This window comes from Pteropus medius, unplaced genomic scaffold (genome assembly GCF_902729225.1).
Source record: "Pteropus medius unplaced genomic scaffold, Ma_sr-lr_union100, whole genome shotgun sequence".
Lineage (NCBI taxonomy): Eukaryota > Metazoa > Chordata > Mammalia > Chiroptera > Pteropodidae > Pteropus > Pteropus medius.
In genome coordinates this window covers 5,053,765-5,067,991 of record NW_024349798.1, presented here as the reverse complement: position 1 = coordinate 5,067,991, position 14,227 = coordinate 5,053,765, and the positions used below count along the sequence as shown (strand labels likewise).

The 14,227-nt window shown below is 49.4% G+C and overlaps 1 protein-coding gene across 1 annotated transcript in view; it reads right to left on the bottom strand.

Moving 5' to 3' along the window:
* The window catches only part of MMP25 (matrix metallopeptidase 25), an 11,606-nt gene extending 4,465 nt beyond the window's left edge, over nucleotides 1-7,141 (bottom strand). Inside the window, exons 1-4 of the mRNA XM_039885106.1 lie at nucleotides 6,360-7,141; nucleotides 5,795-5,927; nucleotides 4,140-4,275; nucleotides 3,753-4,045 (exon numbers count right to left, since the gene is read on the bottom strand). Of these exons, the coding sequence (XP_039741040.1) occupies nucleotides 3,753-4,045; nucleotides 4,140-4,275; nucleotides 5,795-5,927; nucleotides 6,360-6,449 (652 nt within the window). The 5' untranslated portion in view covers nucleotides 6,450-7,141. The remainder of the gene's footprint in view (nucleotides 1-3,752; nucleotides 4,046-4,139; nucleotides 4,276-5,794; nucleotides 5,928-6,359) is intronic.
* Between the last annotated feature and the right edge of the window lie 7,086 nt (nucleotides 7,142-14,227).

Sequence of the window (14,227 nt, the reverse complement as noted above, 5' to 3'; positions counted from 1 at the left end):
CTCCCCACCACTACAGCCTTCATCCATCTCCTCGGAACCTGAAGCTCCAGCAGGCACTCTCTGACCACAGCCTGCTGGCCTGGGCGCCCAGCCTCGCTCCTGGCCTTGCTGAACAGAGGCCTCTTCCTTGGGGACCCAGCCCAGGCGCCAGAAGGGAGCCTCTTCACACTCCCAGTTGCTGGCAGAATCCCAGCTCCTCATCCATCCACCAGCAGCCTGCTGGCTCCTGCTTCAGCAGGTGAGAGGCTAGAAGAGACTGAGACAGCAAGAGGGGTGAGCAGCCCTCAGGGAGGCACGGATTTCCCCAGATGTTGATCTACTTCTCGGAAATCGCTAACCAGGGTCAGCAGTGTTGAAAGCGGGTTTATTGGAAGTGACCTGGTGAACTGAAAAGCAACTTTCTCTCAGCCACTAAAGGCCACTAGATGAGAGTCTAAAAATGAAATAACATAAGTCATAAGAGTAGCAAACACTTATCCTCATTTACTTTTCACAAAACCTCTACCTTCAACCCCATTTTACAGGCCTGGACACTGAGGCATAGAGAGATCAAGTTAAATCACAGAGCTGCTCTGGGTTCTTTTTCTGAGAAACTAGAGGAAGTTTGGTGTCTTAATCAGGTAGATCTCTCTCATTTCTCACCCTCCTCTTCCCTGCCTTGCCTCTCCTTTGGCCACACCTCTTCCTTGCACCCTTCTCACGCTATGCAGCTGGGGGAAATTACACAACTATGCAGATCCAGCCCCACAGAAATAGTCTGTGGGGGTCCTCAGCAACTTCTCTCATCCTTGTCGTGGGCCCCACCAGGCAGCTCCTTTTCTCTCTACATTCAGCCTAAATTCCAGGCCCACAGCCCCTCAAGCCACCACCCAGCCCCAGCCCCCAACTCTTACATGTCAAATAATGACAAATGTGTTTCCTATTTCATCAAGACAGGACATTCTCTGTAATCTGTAACTTCCTGTGCACTCAGGACAGGTAGCTTCATCTCCCCGATGTTCACCTCCTGCCTCCTGCTCTGCCCTGTTTGAGGACCTTGCCTTGCTCACCTCCTCCAGGATAAGAACTTCCCTGCATCCATTCATGCTTCCATCCACCCATCTGTCCATCTGTCCGTCTGTCCGTCTGCCCGTCCGGCCATCCATCCATCCATCCATCCATCCATCCATCCATCCATCCATCCTTTCATTTATCCATCTTCTACCCCTTTCTTGCTATTGGTTCATCCCACATCCTTCAGTGCTCAAGACTCCCTTATCCTAAGATACCTCCTGGACCTGTCCACTCTGCATCCACATTCTTCTCTCTTCCCAGCCAGTTCTTTTGTCAGTGATCTCAATTCAGTCTTTATTTCTTCAGCTCCTCTCACTTCTAACCCCACTCTGGTCTGGATTCTTTCTCCACTCACCAAGCCTACAAGCATTAAAGTCACTTCATTCCCAGAAGACCAAATCTAAGCCCATGTAACTTACTGGACTGGTTTGGTGCTCTGCCCACTGCTGACCACTTCCTCCTTCACTTTTGTTCTTGATCATCTTTTGGCCTGTTCTTTCTCCATTCCTTTGGTTCCTCTTCCCCTGACAACCTCCCTTTTACTATGGGGCTCTCCACAGCTCTGTACTTGACTTTCACATTCCACCCTCTCCTCCTGCAACCTTACCAAGCCCCAGTACCGCTGACTTTTAAATCTGCCACCAGGCCCAGCTCTGATAGCATCGGGCAATGAACAGAGCGCTACTCCGTGCCAGGCCCTGTGAGAAGAGCTGGAGATGAATTATTCGTTTAATCTGCACATCCACGCTACCAGCAGGTACTATTACTATCCCCATTTCTCAGATGAAAACACTGAGCACAGTGAAGTCAAGTAACTTATACATGTAGCAAGCTGAGGAATCCAGCCTTGAGTTCCACTTCAAGCTCATGTTCTTCAATGCTGCATTACACAGCCTCACCACTGCGGATGCTATCTGTACCTCATTCGAATTCTCTCTAAGCCTGTTCCCCCATCCCCTGACCACCCCCTTCCCCAGAAAATGGCTCTCCCTCCCGGCCTGCCTTTCCCCAGCAGTTTATATCCAATGGCTGATTGATCAAGGACTAGAAGAGCTGGGCACCTTGCCTCCAGGCAGGACCAACCCTGTGGCACTATTTGTGCTCCAGAGCTCCCCATGGGGTCAGGCTTCTCTGGAGCTGAGACCACATCCTTGCTCAGCTTCTTTCTCTAGTCTTCTCCTGCTTCCATTTCCCCTGAGAATGTGTCCCTGAGAAACTGCTTACATAAGAATTTCCATCTCAAACTCCCTTTCTGGAGAACCTGACCTAAGTCAGAGGAGTCCTAGTTCTAGAGCAAGATACTGAACCATCAATGCACCAGCTATGCTGACCTCCCATGGCGTTGCAAACATATGCCCCCACCTGAACTCACCCCTGCCTTTCCCCAGTCTGCTCCTCCTCCCACAGTTACCACCTGCATTGACAGGACTATGTCCTCCGGGGGCTGGCACCTCACTCTCCTACACTCTTTGCCCCCAGGATCCAGTCAGATCCCAATCTTTACCCATCCTGACTACATTTCCCTCAGAGCCACCCACTGCCCTCTGTTTCCCTCCTCCCATCACCCACCACCATCTCTTACATGGACCCTGTAGCAACTTCCTGCCTCTTTGACCCTATCATCCCTGCACCACAGCCAATGGTACTTCTAGAATGTAAAACCTCCCACGTCTCCTATTGCCTTCGGAATCCTACAATCCAGAGTCCTCTCCATGCTCTCTAAGGCCCTTTGTGGTATGAAACCTACCTTCAGTCCTCTACGGTCTTCCTCCTGACACCATATTTTTGCCTTCCAGCCCCAAATGTCCCAGGCCATTTCTCACCCCAGTGCTCCCAAGCCCGACCACTCCTGAGTATCCTGAACTCAGCCTGCCCACTAGCTCACTCTGTATGTGTGTGTGTACACATGTGTGTGTGCAATGAACAGAGTCAGAGTCACTGCTTCTAGGAAGCTCCCCTCAGCCAAAAGCCTCGGGTTGGCCTTTCCTCTGAGCACCCACATGCTTAAGGACTTCCCTGTTGTGATTCCCTGTAGCTGTGTCACTGTGTGTAGCAATTGCCAATTACTCTTCTGACTCAGCTGTGGGACAGAGCTGTGTTTTTGCCTCTTTAAGTCCTCAGCCCCAGCTCGGAGCTAGGCACCCGACAAGCCTCTGTGATGGGTTATTTTCTGTGTCCAGTTGGCCAGATTATGGTCTCAGCTCCAGAACAGCCTAGATATTGCTGTGGATGTTATTTTGTAGATGTGATTAAAATCTACAATCAGTTGCCTGTACGCAAAGCTGATGACTTTCCACACTGTGGGTGGGCCTCATCTAATCAGTTGAAGGTCTTAAGAGCAAAAACTGAGGTTTCCTGGAGAAGGAATTCTGCCTCAGGACTGCAACACAGAAATCTTGCCTGGGTTTCCAGCCAGCTGGCTTGCCTTAGAGAGTTCGAAGTCAAGATTGAAACATCAATTCTCACCTGAACTTCCAGCCTGCAGGCCTGCCCTACAGATTTTGCCAGACCCTGCAATCCCGTGAGCCAATTCCTTAAATCACTTCACACACACACACACACACACACACATCTTATTGGTTCTGTTTCTCTGGAGAAGCTCAACTTATACAACCTTCATCAATAAATGTAATTTAAACCTAATTCTTAAGGACAGACAGACCTGGAGAGAGGACATCTCACAATAGGGAACATTGTACCTTTTGACCCAAAAGTCCAGATCTCCTCATCGTCGAAGTGAGTGTCCCCAGAAATGGAATGCTCCCCAGGGAAGAAGGCGTGGGCTAGGGTGCCCCCCTGCCCGTCGAAGGGGTAACTGTCCTGGTGGTAGGCCCGGGCAAAGTCGATGAGGATGTCAGGCTCTATCGGGCCCTGAGAACCCACCTCCTGGAATTTCAGGCCTGACTCAATACCCCAGGTGGTCAAGGCATGGTGCATGAGGGTCCGCACAGTGTCCTGGCTCAGTGCTGAGCTCTGGGGGAAGGAGAGTATCCTGGAGAGAGAGGAATGAGGAGTAAGGGTGGCCAGGGATACAGAAGCTGGGGCCCAGAAGGCAGGCCCAGGGTGGGGTGGGCACCAGGACCTACCTCCAGGTCAAGGTTCGCTTCTTCCACATACTACCACTCAGAGCATACCTGCGGCGCCGTCTAACAAGCCCTGCCACCCCTAGCACATCAGGCAGGGAGCAGCGAGGCTTATGCATGGTGGCCATTGTCACTGGGTCTGTAGAGAGGTTGGAGAAGGGGGAGTGGGATCAGCAGAAGGACAACCTACCCTAATCATGGTACCAGCTAACTTTCTACATGGGGAAACTGAGGTTCAGAGAGGTTAGGAAACTTGCCCCATAGCTTGGATTTGTTTGATTCTGGAAGCCAGCTCACATTAAATTATGACATTGCCTTTCTGGATGGTATCACTCTCTGTACCTGGCCCTGGACAGACTAGCATCACCTCCAGGTGATGCTCAAAGTTTCAGGTAGGGACGTTGGGGGTCCCACTTCTCCGAGCTCTGGCAGTTGGACTCAAGAAAGGACCTCTAGGGGTGTGGTGAGAACTCCTCTCTTTGCCAGAACGCTCTGGGAGGTTGCCCACACCCTAGTTCCCAAGTCCCCATCACGTCCAGATAAAGTCCAAAGTCCTCGAACCAGCTGGGTCTCTGGTCTCCTGTGGCAAACCAACCTCTCCTGCATCAGAGCTGCCTGGAATCCTCTTATCCAACTTGGCTCAATTCTCAGTAGTCTCCTCATTTTTGAAAAAAAGTCAAACCTCACCTCTGCTTGAGATCACAAAGAGTAACTGAGCATGTGTAGATACCAGATGTGCAGGCCAGTGGACAGGACAGGGAAAGATCCTGCCTTCCCTCACAGCTAGGCAGGATCTCTCCAGTTCTCTCTTCCCATTTAACATAACAGATGAGGCTCTCAGCTCTACCTCCAAAATGTGCATCCTGGATTCAACCACTTCTTGTCACCCACACCCCCACACACCCTAGTCAGGCCACCGTCATCCTTTGCTTGGATGCTGCAATGCCTCTTTCCTGGCCTCCATGCTCCCCATCCTCCACTCTCCACCAGCAACCAGAGGAAGTGTAAAACTGCGAGACAGTTGCTTCTTTCTGTCAAACTTTCCCATGGTTCCTTACCATGTTTGGAATCAAACCCAAACACCTTTCAAGCTCCCTCTCCCCAATCAGGCACTTGTTCAGCCCTTCAGTCCCCTCTCATCACAGGTACACAGTCTTTGCCTGCCACAGGGCCTTTGCACTCTTCTCCCATATCTTCCCACGGCTGGCTCCTCTTTGTGTCCTACAGGTTCTTTGTGTCATAGGAGCTCCTCTCAACTCATATGACACCTTTCAGAGGAGGCTGACCGGAGCAGACCAGCCCCTCAATACCGTCCATTAGCATTTTATTTTCTTCAAAACACCACTATCTGAAATTATCTTGCATATTTGTTCTTGATCTCCAGAGTGTGTCTGTCTCTCTCTAGAATGTCAGCCTCCTGAGAGCAGGGACCTTATCTACTTTGCTCACAGCTATATCAGCAGAGCCTGAATTGGCCTTGCATGTAAGAGATTCTGGATAAATATTTACTGAAAGAGAAATGCCTGATAACCACCTGAGTTGGGACCTAGGATCAGCATTTTTATAGCTTCAATGTGCATGTTGAGGTTTAAGAACAGCTAGATAATGGTCAGACTGGGTGCAGAGGCAGGGCTAGAGAGGGAGTGGGGGCCACCTACCCAGGAGACCGGTCTCAGGAATCCCTGCAAACCTCTGCATGACCTTGATGGCATCCCGCAGCTTTACAGGGCTCTGCAGCTGGGCCTGGGCTGGGTGGGGTGGTGGCAGGTAGCCATAGCGGGTCAGCCAGTCCTAGGCCATAGGAGAGAACGGGTGAAGCGGGAAGGGTGGGAGGGATGGGACTCTGCCTTCCCACTACCATCTTCGAAGCCCCACCTCTCACCAGGCATCAGGAACCCAGGGCCCCCAGCCCCAGGTGCCTGCTCGCTCCTCCCCCGCCCCCCCCACCCCCGCGGCCCCAAGGTCCTGGCCTTCCAGACTTGGGTTTTCCAGTCTTTATCTGGCCCGAAGGGTCCTGGTCCCCACCTCCCCATCCCAGTCCCTTTCCAGATCTTCAGATCCCTATCCCAAACCTGACAGATGCAAAAATCTGGGTTCCCAGACCCCACTCCAATCACTCTTTGGACATTTGAATCAGGCTCCAGCCTGACCTACGAGTCCCGTACCTGCTGCCCTCTCCCAGCCCACCAGAAAATCCCAGGAGCAGATGGACTCCGTACTCACCACGCCCAGGCTCACGTCCTGCGCGGCGGGTTCCTGGGCGCGCGCCGGCGGCTGGAGCAGCGCGAGCAGCAGCGCCAGGAGCCGAAGCATGGCGCGCTCCTGCCTGGGCAGCAGCAGGGCTCGAGAGGGCCGGGACGGAGCCCCCCTGGGGGCCCAGGAGAGAAGCCCAGAGACTCTGGGGTGGGGGGGATTCGGCGCAGAGTATGAAGGGAGGCAGGAGGACTGGGGGCTGCACTGGGATCCGGGGCCCTGGGCGGCACAGAGCAGGTATACGGCGGCGTCTAGCGGAGGGCCCAGGGGCGCGGGGATCGCTGGGGTACCGGGACGATTGAGAGTGCAGGAGGGGGCGGAGATCCGTACTCCGGGACCGGTCCAGTCTGGGCGCCGCACAGTGCAGGCAGCCCCTCCCTCCAGGCGGGCGGAGCGGGCGCACCCGGCTAAGCGGTGACGGCTTGGCTCGGGAAATGGCCCAATCTTCGGACCTCCAGCGAGAAGGGGCGGGGCAGGTGGTATCCCGGGTCGCCTGCCGGGACCCAAGGTACTCTCCCGCGATGTCAGGGCGTGGCCGGGTGAGGAGCGGTGGTGAGGAGCCCCGGCCACGCCCCTGGCTTCACCTCCCACCGCTGCCACAAGTTTCTCTTCCCCGATCCCAGCTCCGGCGGGAGTCCCCCGGGCACCGCTAGCTTCTGCTTTCTCAGACCAAGCAGCCCCCCCAGGGGAGGCGGGCGTATTGCAGGTGTAGTTCCGGGCGCAGGAGTCTAGGACATTTCTCCCCGGCAGAATCTGGGCGCGCCCCACGTGGGTGCTGCGCGGGCGCCACGCCTGCGGTCCTAGTGTTCATTTCCCAAACCATCTGGGCTGTGGAGGTCTCGGCCTCCGAACACCGTAATCACGGCATCTCTGAATCCCAGACCCAGGGGCTGCCCTGGACGGTGCCCCTTTTCCACAAGTAGGAGACATTTATAATCCAGTAACATCCATACAGCAGCTCGAGCGCCCGCAGCGTGCCAGGAACGCGGGAGAGCAGATCCTGGAGACCAAAGACCCTCGGAGTCGCGCCTCACCGGCGCGCACCACCTAGGGAGCCCAGGGCTAGGAGGCCCGACAGCTAGAGAAGGATCCGGAGGAATGCGGGGATGGGGGGTAGGGGGTGGAGGAGTTGCCTTCCTGGCGAGGGGCGGGCGAGTGGGTGTGGGTGATACAGCCACTGTCTCTGGAGCAGTGCAGCCATGGAACCAAAGGTGTGTTTTAGACAAAATTAAAAGAAAGCAAGATTAGCGAGCTAGAGATGCAAACTAAAACACATTCTGCATTAGGCCTCTGCGCTGCCATAACAAACTACCACAAACTGGGTGACTTAGACAACAGAAATTATTTTCTCACATTTCTGGAGGCTAGAAGTCCAAAATCAAGGTGCAGGCAAGGTTGTTTTTCCTGTCATTTCAAGGCCTCTCTCCACAGCTTGCAAGAGGCTGCTTTCTCCCCATGTCCTCGGCATGGTCTTTCCTCTGTGCTCATGCAGCTGGAGTGTTTCAGTGTGTGTCCACATCTCTTCTTCTTAAAAGGATACCAGTCAGATGGGATTAGGACACACCCCAACAGCTTCATTTTACATAATCACTTCTGTAAAGGCCTAGTCTCCAAATACAGCCACATTCTGAGGTCCTGGGATCAGTCTGCAGTGGATCCCATGTGTGATAAAAACCCAGTCTTCCTCCTGATTGTGTCTTCTCTCTCACTACTACCGCACCCACAACATTTTTGACACAAAGATGTGTGTTTTTGTGGGGTTTCTTTCCACAGCAGGTAATTCTCTGTGACACCAGTTGGGTGTCCTACAATTCAATTCTGACACTAACCAGAGTTAGCACAGACCCTACAAGTTAAGGGCTCAGTCCCAGGAGACTACCCCTACTTCAGACACCAGTTGAAAGACGTGGGTCCCAGGTTACCCACAACTTCTGCTGACTTGGCTACAAATCATAGGTTCCCATTACCACCCCCACCCCTGATTATTTGCTAGAACAGCTCACAGGACTTAGGGAGATACTAGCTTACGTTTACCAGTTTATTATGTAATAAAGGATACAGCTAAGCAGCCGGATGAAGAGATAATATCGGGTGAGGTCTGGAAGGGTCTCAAGAATAAGAGCTTCTGTCCCCACGGAGTTGGGGCATGCTACCTTCACGGCATATATAGGTACTCACCAACCCAGAAGCTCTCTGAACATCATACTTTTGAGATTTTTATAGCAGCTCATCACGTAGTCATGATCAATTATTAACTCAGTCTTCAGCCCTTCTCCCCTCCTTGGAGCATGGGTGATGGGGCTGAAAGTTCCAAGCTTCTAATGATGGTCTTTCGGGTGACCGGTCCCCATCCAGGAGATATTAGGAGCCCACTCAGAGTCACCTTATTAGAACAAAAGATAACTCCTCTATCAGTCAGGAAATTACAAGGGATTTAAAGAGCACTGGGTCAGGAACTGGGGTCAGAGATCAAATAATAGAACAAAAGATGCTCTTAATGTTCTTATCACTTAGAGAATTACAAGGGTTTTAGGAACTCTGTGCCAGGAACTGGGGGCAGAGACCAATATATATTTTCTATTATTTCACAGCCTACTCCTTGGTCTCTAACCATGAAACCCTTACAGCAAAACAGTATACAAGTCTGAAGATACCGGCACATTACTAGGATCTCACACAGTCATTAGTAATCATTTCAGTCCAACATCATCTCATATGAAAATGTCCCCCAGAATGAGGCCAGTCAGATTTGCAGGCTTCCATTCTATCTTGTCAGGTTCCCAAAGCAGGAGTGGTCTCAGCAAACACAAGGCTTCACCCTTTCAGCTATCTAATATAATTGAGCTAAGAGATGATATCATCTCTTGCTCTGAGCCTCTTTTGAGATGTTAATGTAATATTGGATTTCTCTCAGTACATAACCTATTTATTTACTACTTTTCCCTTCGCTGCTATTTCTCCTCTCCATTTATACCCAAACTCTTACACCTTTGGAATGGATATGAGGTTTGGCCATTGTGCTGGTGGCAGGAATAATAATCTACCAAGTGCCCTCCCCCACCCCCAGTCCACTCTTGTTCACATAGGGCAAGGTTACACAGGTACAGATCTAATGGACTGTCTTTAGCACCAGGCATATAGCTGCGTTCATTGTTAACACCAACTTTGTCAGATGGGGTGAAAGCACATCCTGGTCCATCAGGCCTTTAGGAATTCAGACATAAGGTTTAAAATATACTTTGTAATCTCTTATTTAGGAAGCATTGCTGTTTCAGGCACTTGTATTTGCAGCCCTGGTTATATGACCACTGCATCAGGTGGACATCAGGTTCTCTCAGTGAAAAGAAGAAAAAGCAGAAAAAAAAAAAAAGAAAAAGAAACAGAAAAAGAAGAAACAGAAAAGAAGCGAAAAGGCAGGCGCAGGCAGGCAGGCAGGCAGGCAGGCAGGCAGGCAGGCAGGCAGGGAAGGCAGGGAAGAAAAGGAAGGTCTCTGTATCCTATAGCTCTGGGAGAAGATGTCTCGTCTGTCACTCAAGTCTCCAGTCTCAGATCCCTAGAAAAAGCTCAGAATCTAATCAGTCGAGGAAAAGCTCCAACATAACCCTCCCCATGTTGAGTGCAAGCACACACTCATGAAGGTGTGTAAGCCAGCTCTTCAGGCCTTTATCTCCTTCCATTTTAGACAACTAATATTTCAATTGCCTATTCCAATTCTCTGACAAACTAAAACTCCAAGGAGGACATCTCTCTGCCTATTGTTGGATATTGTGAGCTATGAAGTATGGTCCTTGGTCTGAAGAAATGACGACTGCCCATCCAAATTGGTGCAGTGTCTTTTGTTCTGATTTTTTAATAGCTTCTGAGCATTTGCATCTACGCCCTGGATAAGTAAAGCCCTGTCCGGAGTCAATGTTTGTTTCCATCAGGACCCACTCATAGCCTCCCAAGGGCAACAACATCAGTCTGACTTGCCAGCTATGATCAAAGCCTTCCCCCTAGGGAATCTGCCACATAGCCACATGCAGTCTTCATGTCCACTTATTTCATGGGCCCAGGTGGCCACCTCAAGTGAGCACACAGGGATATCTGCTTGTTTATTCCAATCGCCTTCCGAACCTGGAAGAGGATTCTTCTGATGGGCATCAACATGTCTTACTTCAATGCGCCCCTCAAATTCCCACAGGGGTTTCCACAGGGCTGTGCCCCATACAGGCCATTGGCCACTATCCATGAGTTGGTAGAAACCAAAATATAGGGAATTCTACCACTGTTCAATTCTTCTGTCACTCCTGGGAAAACAACATGCAATTTAGCTCACTTGGCTGATCTGTTTTTACTTCTTCCGTCAGAGTGGTGGCCTTCCAAATAGGATGTTGTCCATTCACAGTGGAACTGCCATCCATGAACCAAATAGCTCTTTGTTGGTCAGTCAAGGGCACTGTCTAGGTGACAATAAAATCCAGCAGCTCCTCGTACCGTTCTGAAGTTGGTCCTAAGGGAAAAGAGGCTCCCTGCTCATATCTCCTTGCGTTCCCAGGCAGCATGATCCTGTACAAACCATTTCCATTTCATTATCAAAATCTTTGGGACACTGCAATACCCATTAGAGTGTTTCTCTGACATCACTACAACTAGGGACAAAAGACATTGTGGGTATTTCAGGTTTCAAGATGATTTTATGTTGTTCAGTCATAGGGAATAAGTTCAATTTATGTCTGATAGCAAGGTAGTAAATTGCCCCTCAAATGGAAATTCTCTTGTCCAAAGTTCCAGTAGTCATCACTAGGAGGTGCTCATGGGGTGTTGCCATCAGCCCCAGTCCACACTCCACATGAGCTAGCTATTGCTAGTGTCCCCACCCACACCCCAGTTTCTATTCTATACTGTGTGGGCTTGGGCAATTGCACAGGTTCCCATTCAGCACATCCAATTGTTGTGGCTTGAAGGGCAGATTTACATTTACATTGCCTGTTTTACAAAATTAGGTAGAGATGATACACTGTCCATTCCCATAATACAATCAGGTAAGAGATGCAAACACTTCATATAAAGCCTGCTAAAACATACCAGTTCTTATAATAACTTTTACCTGAATTCCATCACCTCTTATGTTCCTAACTAGCCCCTATGAGGACTTCATCAACAGGTCTCTCAGTTTTACAATACCAGGTGGGGGAAGTGTCCCCCAGTAGGACATAATATCCATACCCATAAAACATTAGGTAAAGGAGACACAACATAAAGCCTGTTTAAATATTCCAACTTTCATTATCTTATCGACTCTTATTTTTATGTTCTTGCAATCTAATTGTAGCCCAGTCAGGGCTTTACCAGTGGTTTTGGCACCACAGTGTGTGAGGCTCCTGTATCAAGGAATCCTGGGAACTTTTTTTCACCCCCTGACCATTTTACCCATTCTTGTGCAAAAGGCCTTGGGTTAGAGAGGATTCTGGGAAGGTGGTGGCATAGGAAGCACCGGGATTCTATCTCTCCACCTGAACAATTGCACTGGCAGAATCTGTCTGACGGAACTATTATGAAATTCTGAAGGTTTACAATTTCCAGGGAATGGCATGAATAGTAAATCGTGGTAAATTTGATCTCTTACTATAGTAGCGGCTACCCAGCCTACATCCCCAGCCACGTGGCAGGCAGCTGTGCACGTTTACTGGAGCAGCTAGCACACAGCTTGCAGGAATTTGTTACAATACCAATACTATCCAAAGCAATCTACAGATTCAATACAAGCTCTATTAAAATCCTAATAATGTTTATTGCAGAATAGAAAAACCCATCCTAAAATTCTTATTCCTAAATAAGAGACTTCAAATAACCGAAACAATCTTGAAAAAGAGGAGCAAAACTGGAGGATTCACACTTCCTAATTTCAAAACTTACTACAAAGTTATAGTAATCAAAACAGTGTGGTACTGGCATAAAGACAGACATATAGACCAATGGACTAGAATAGAGAGCCCAGAAATAAACCCTCACATATACAGTCAAATGATTTTTGATGAGTGCCAGACCATTCAATGGAGAAAGGATAGTCTTTTCAATAAGTGGTCCTGGAAAAACTGGATAAGCACATGCAAAAGAAAGAAATTGGATCCTTATCTAACACCATATACAAAAACGAACTCAAAATGGATTAAGGGCCTAAATGAAAAACCTAAAACAATTAAACTCTTTGAAGAAAACGTAGGACAAAAGCTTTACAACATTGGATTTGGCAATGATTTCTTGAATATGACACTAAAGGCACTAGTAACAAAAGAAAAAATAGACAAACAGGACTTCACAAAAAATTTTAAATTTTTTATATCAAAAGATACTATCCATTAAATAAAAAGGCACCCCACAGGATGGGGAAAAAATGCAATCGTATCTCTGATAAGGAATTGAAACCCAGAATATGTAAACTCTTAAAACTCAACAATAAGAAGACACACAACCCGATTCAAATATGGGTATGCATGCCTCCTCTCACAACCACACCACACCAAAATTATAACAAAACTACAGGGCAACCATCATGAGTAGTCACCAGAGGTCTGGCTGAACAGAAGCCCTACAACTAGGGACAAAAATAAGAAGTCATTTCGAACTAGTAGGAGGGGCAGAGATGCAAAACATCCCAATCCCACAATCGCATGTGGCAATTGAGAATTGGGAAGGTTATCTTGGCTGCAGAGCCCTCTCCCAACCTGAGGAGTGAGGGGTCCTGGCCCCATACTGGACTCCCCAGCCCAGGGTTCTATCACTGGGAAGAGAAAAGCTAACAACCTCTGGCTGTGAAAACTAGCGGAGGTTGTGGTTGAGTGAGATGGAAGACTGAGGGAGTTGCAGGTGTTCCTGTTAAAGGCCCATGCCCGGACTTAGTTGCTGACGGACTCACTTGCTCTGAGCTCCAGTGCTGGGGCAGCTGCTCAAGGAGCACCAGGGTCATATGGGAAGACACTGAATTGTTGGGCTTCAGAGTGAGGGCTGAAAGGGTGGTTTTCTCCCAGACGGAAGTACTGGCAGAGTCCATTGTTCCTTTGTTGAGCCCTTTCCCCTCCCACCGTGTGAATGCAAGCGCCACCATATCCAAGTCACCATCAACATGGATAACACAAGTCACTCTGCTTAGGAGGTTCCTTGAGAGTCTACCTTTCCCAACTTGTGGGCCCACCCAAGCCAATTCCAGTGGCTTACTCCATACAAATGGCCTGTCTTTGCTCATGCTGCTAACTTTCCCAAAATCTCTCAAAGGCTCACAATATTCAAAAAAGCAGCATCTGGCCTCAGCGTGCCCTGTACCTCTTGCTGAGCAGCCCCAAGCCCAGCACTAGCAGCAGTTGGCCTTAGTACCTGGCGTGGCCTCAGCACGAGTGGCAGCCATATTTGGATTGCAGGTGGCTCTGAAGGTGCACAGGCTGCAGCTGAACTAGGCCTTTAGCTGAACCCTCCCCAGGACTGTGCCACTGGGCCCCACAGGACACCTACTACATAAAGCCACTCTACTAAGACTGAGAGACTTAGGAGCCCTACCTAACCCATAAAAACAAGCATGGGGAGGCAGTCAAAATGGGGAGAAAAAGAAACATGTCCCACATGAAAGAACAGAACAAAGCTCCAGAAAAAGAACTCAACAAAATGGAGACAAGCAATCTACTGGATGCAGACTTTGAAACACTGGTTATAAGGATGCTCAATGAACTTAGGGGAAGAGTAGATGAAAGTGAGAACTTTCAAAGGGACAGAAAACATAAAAAATGGAGATGAAAAACATAAAAGAGAACCAGTCAGAAATAAAGAATACAATATCTGAGACAAAGAGTACAGTAGAGGGAATC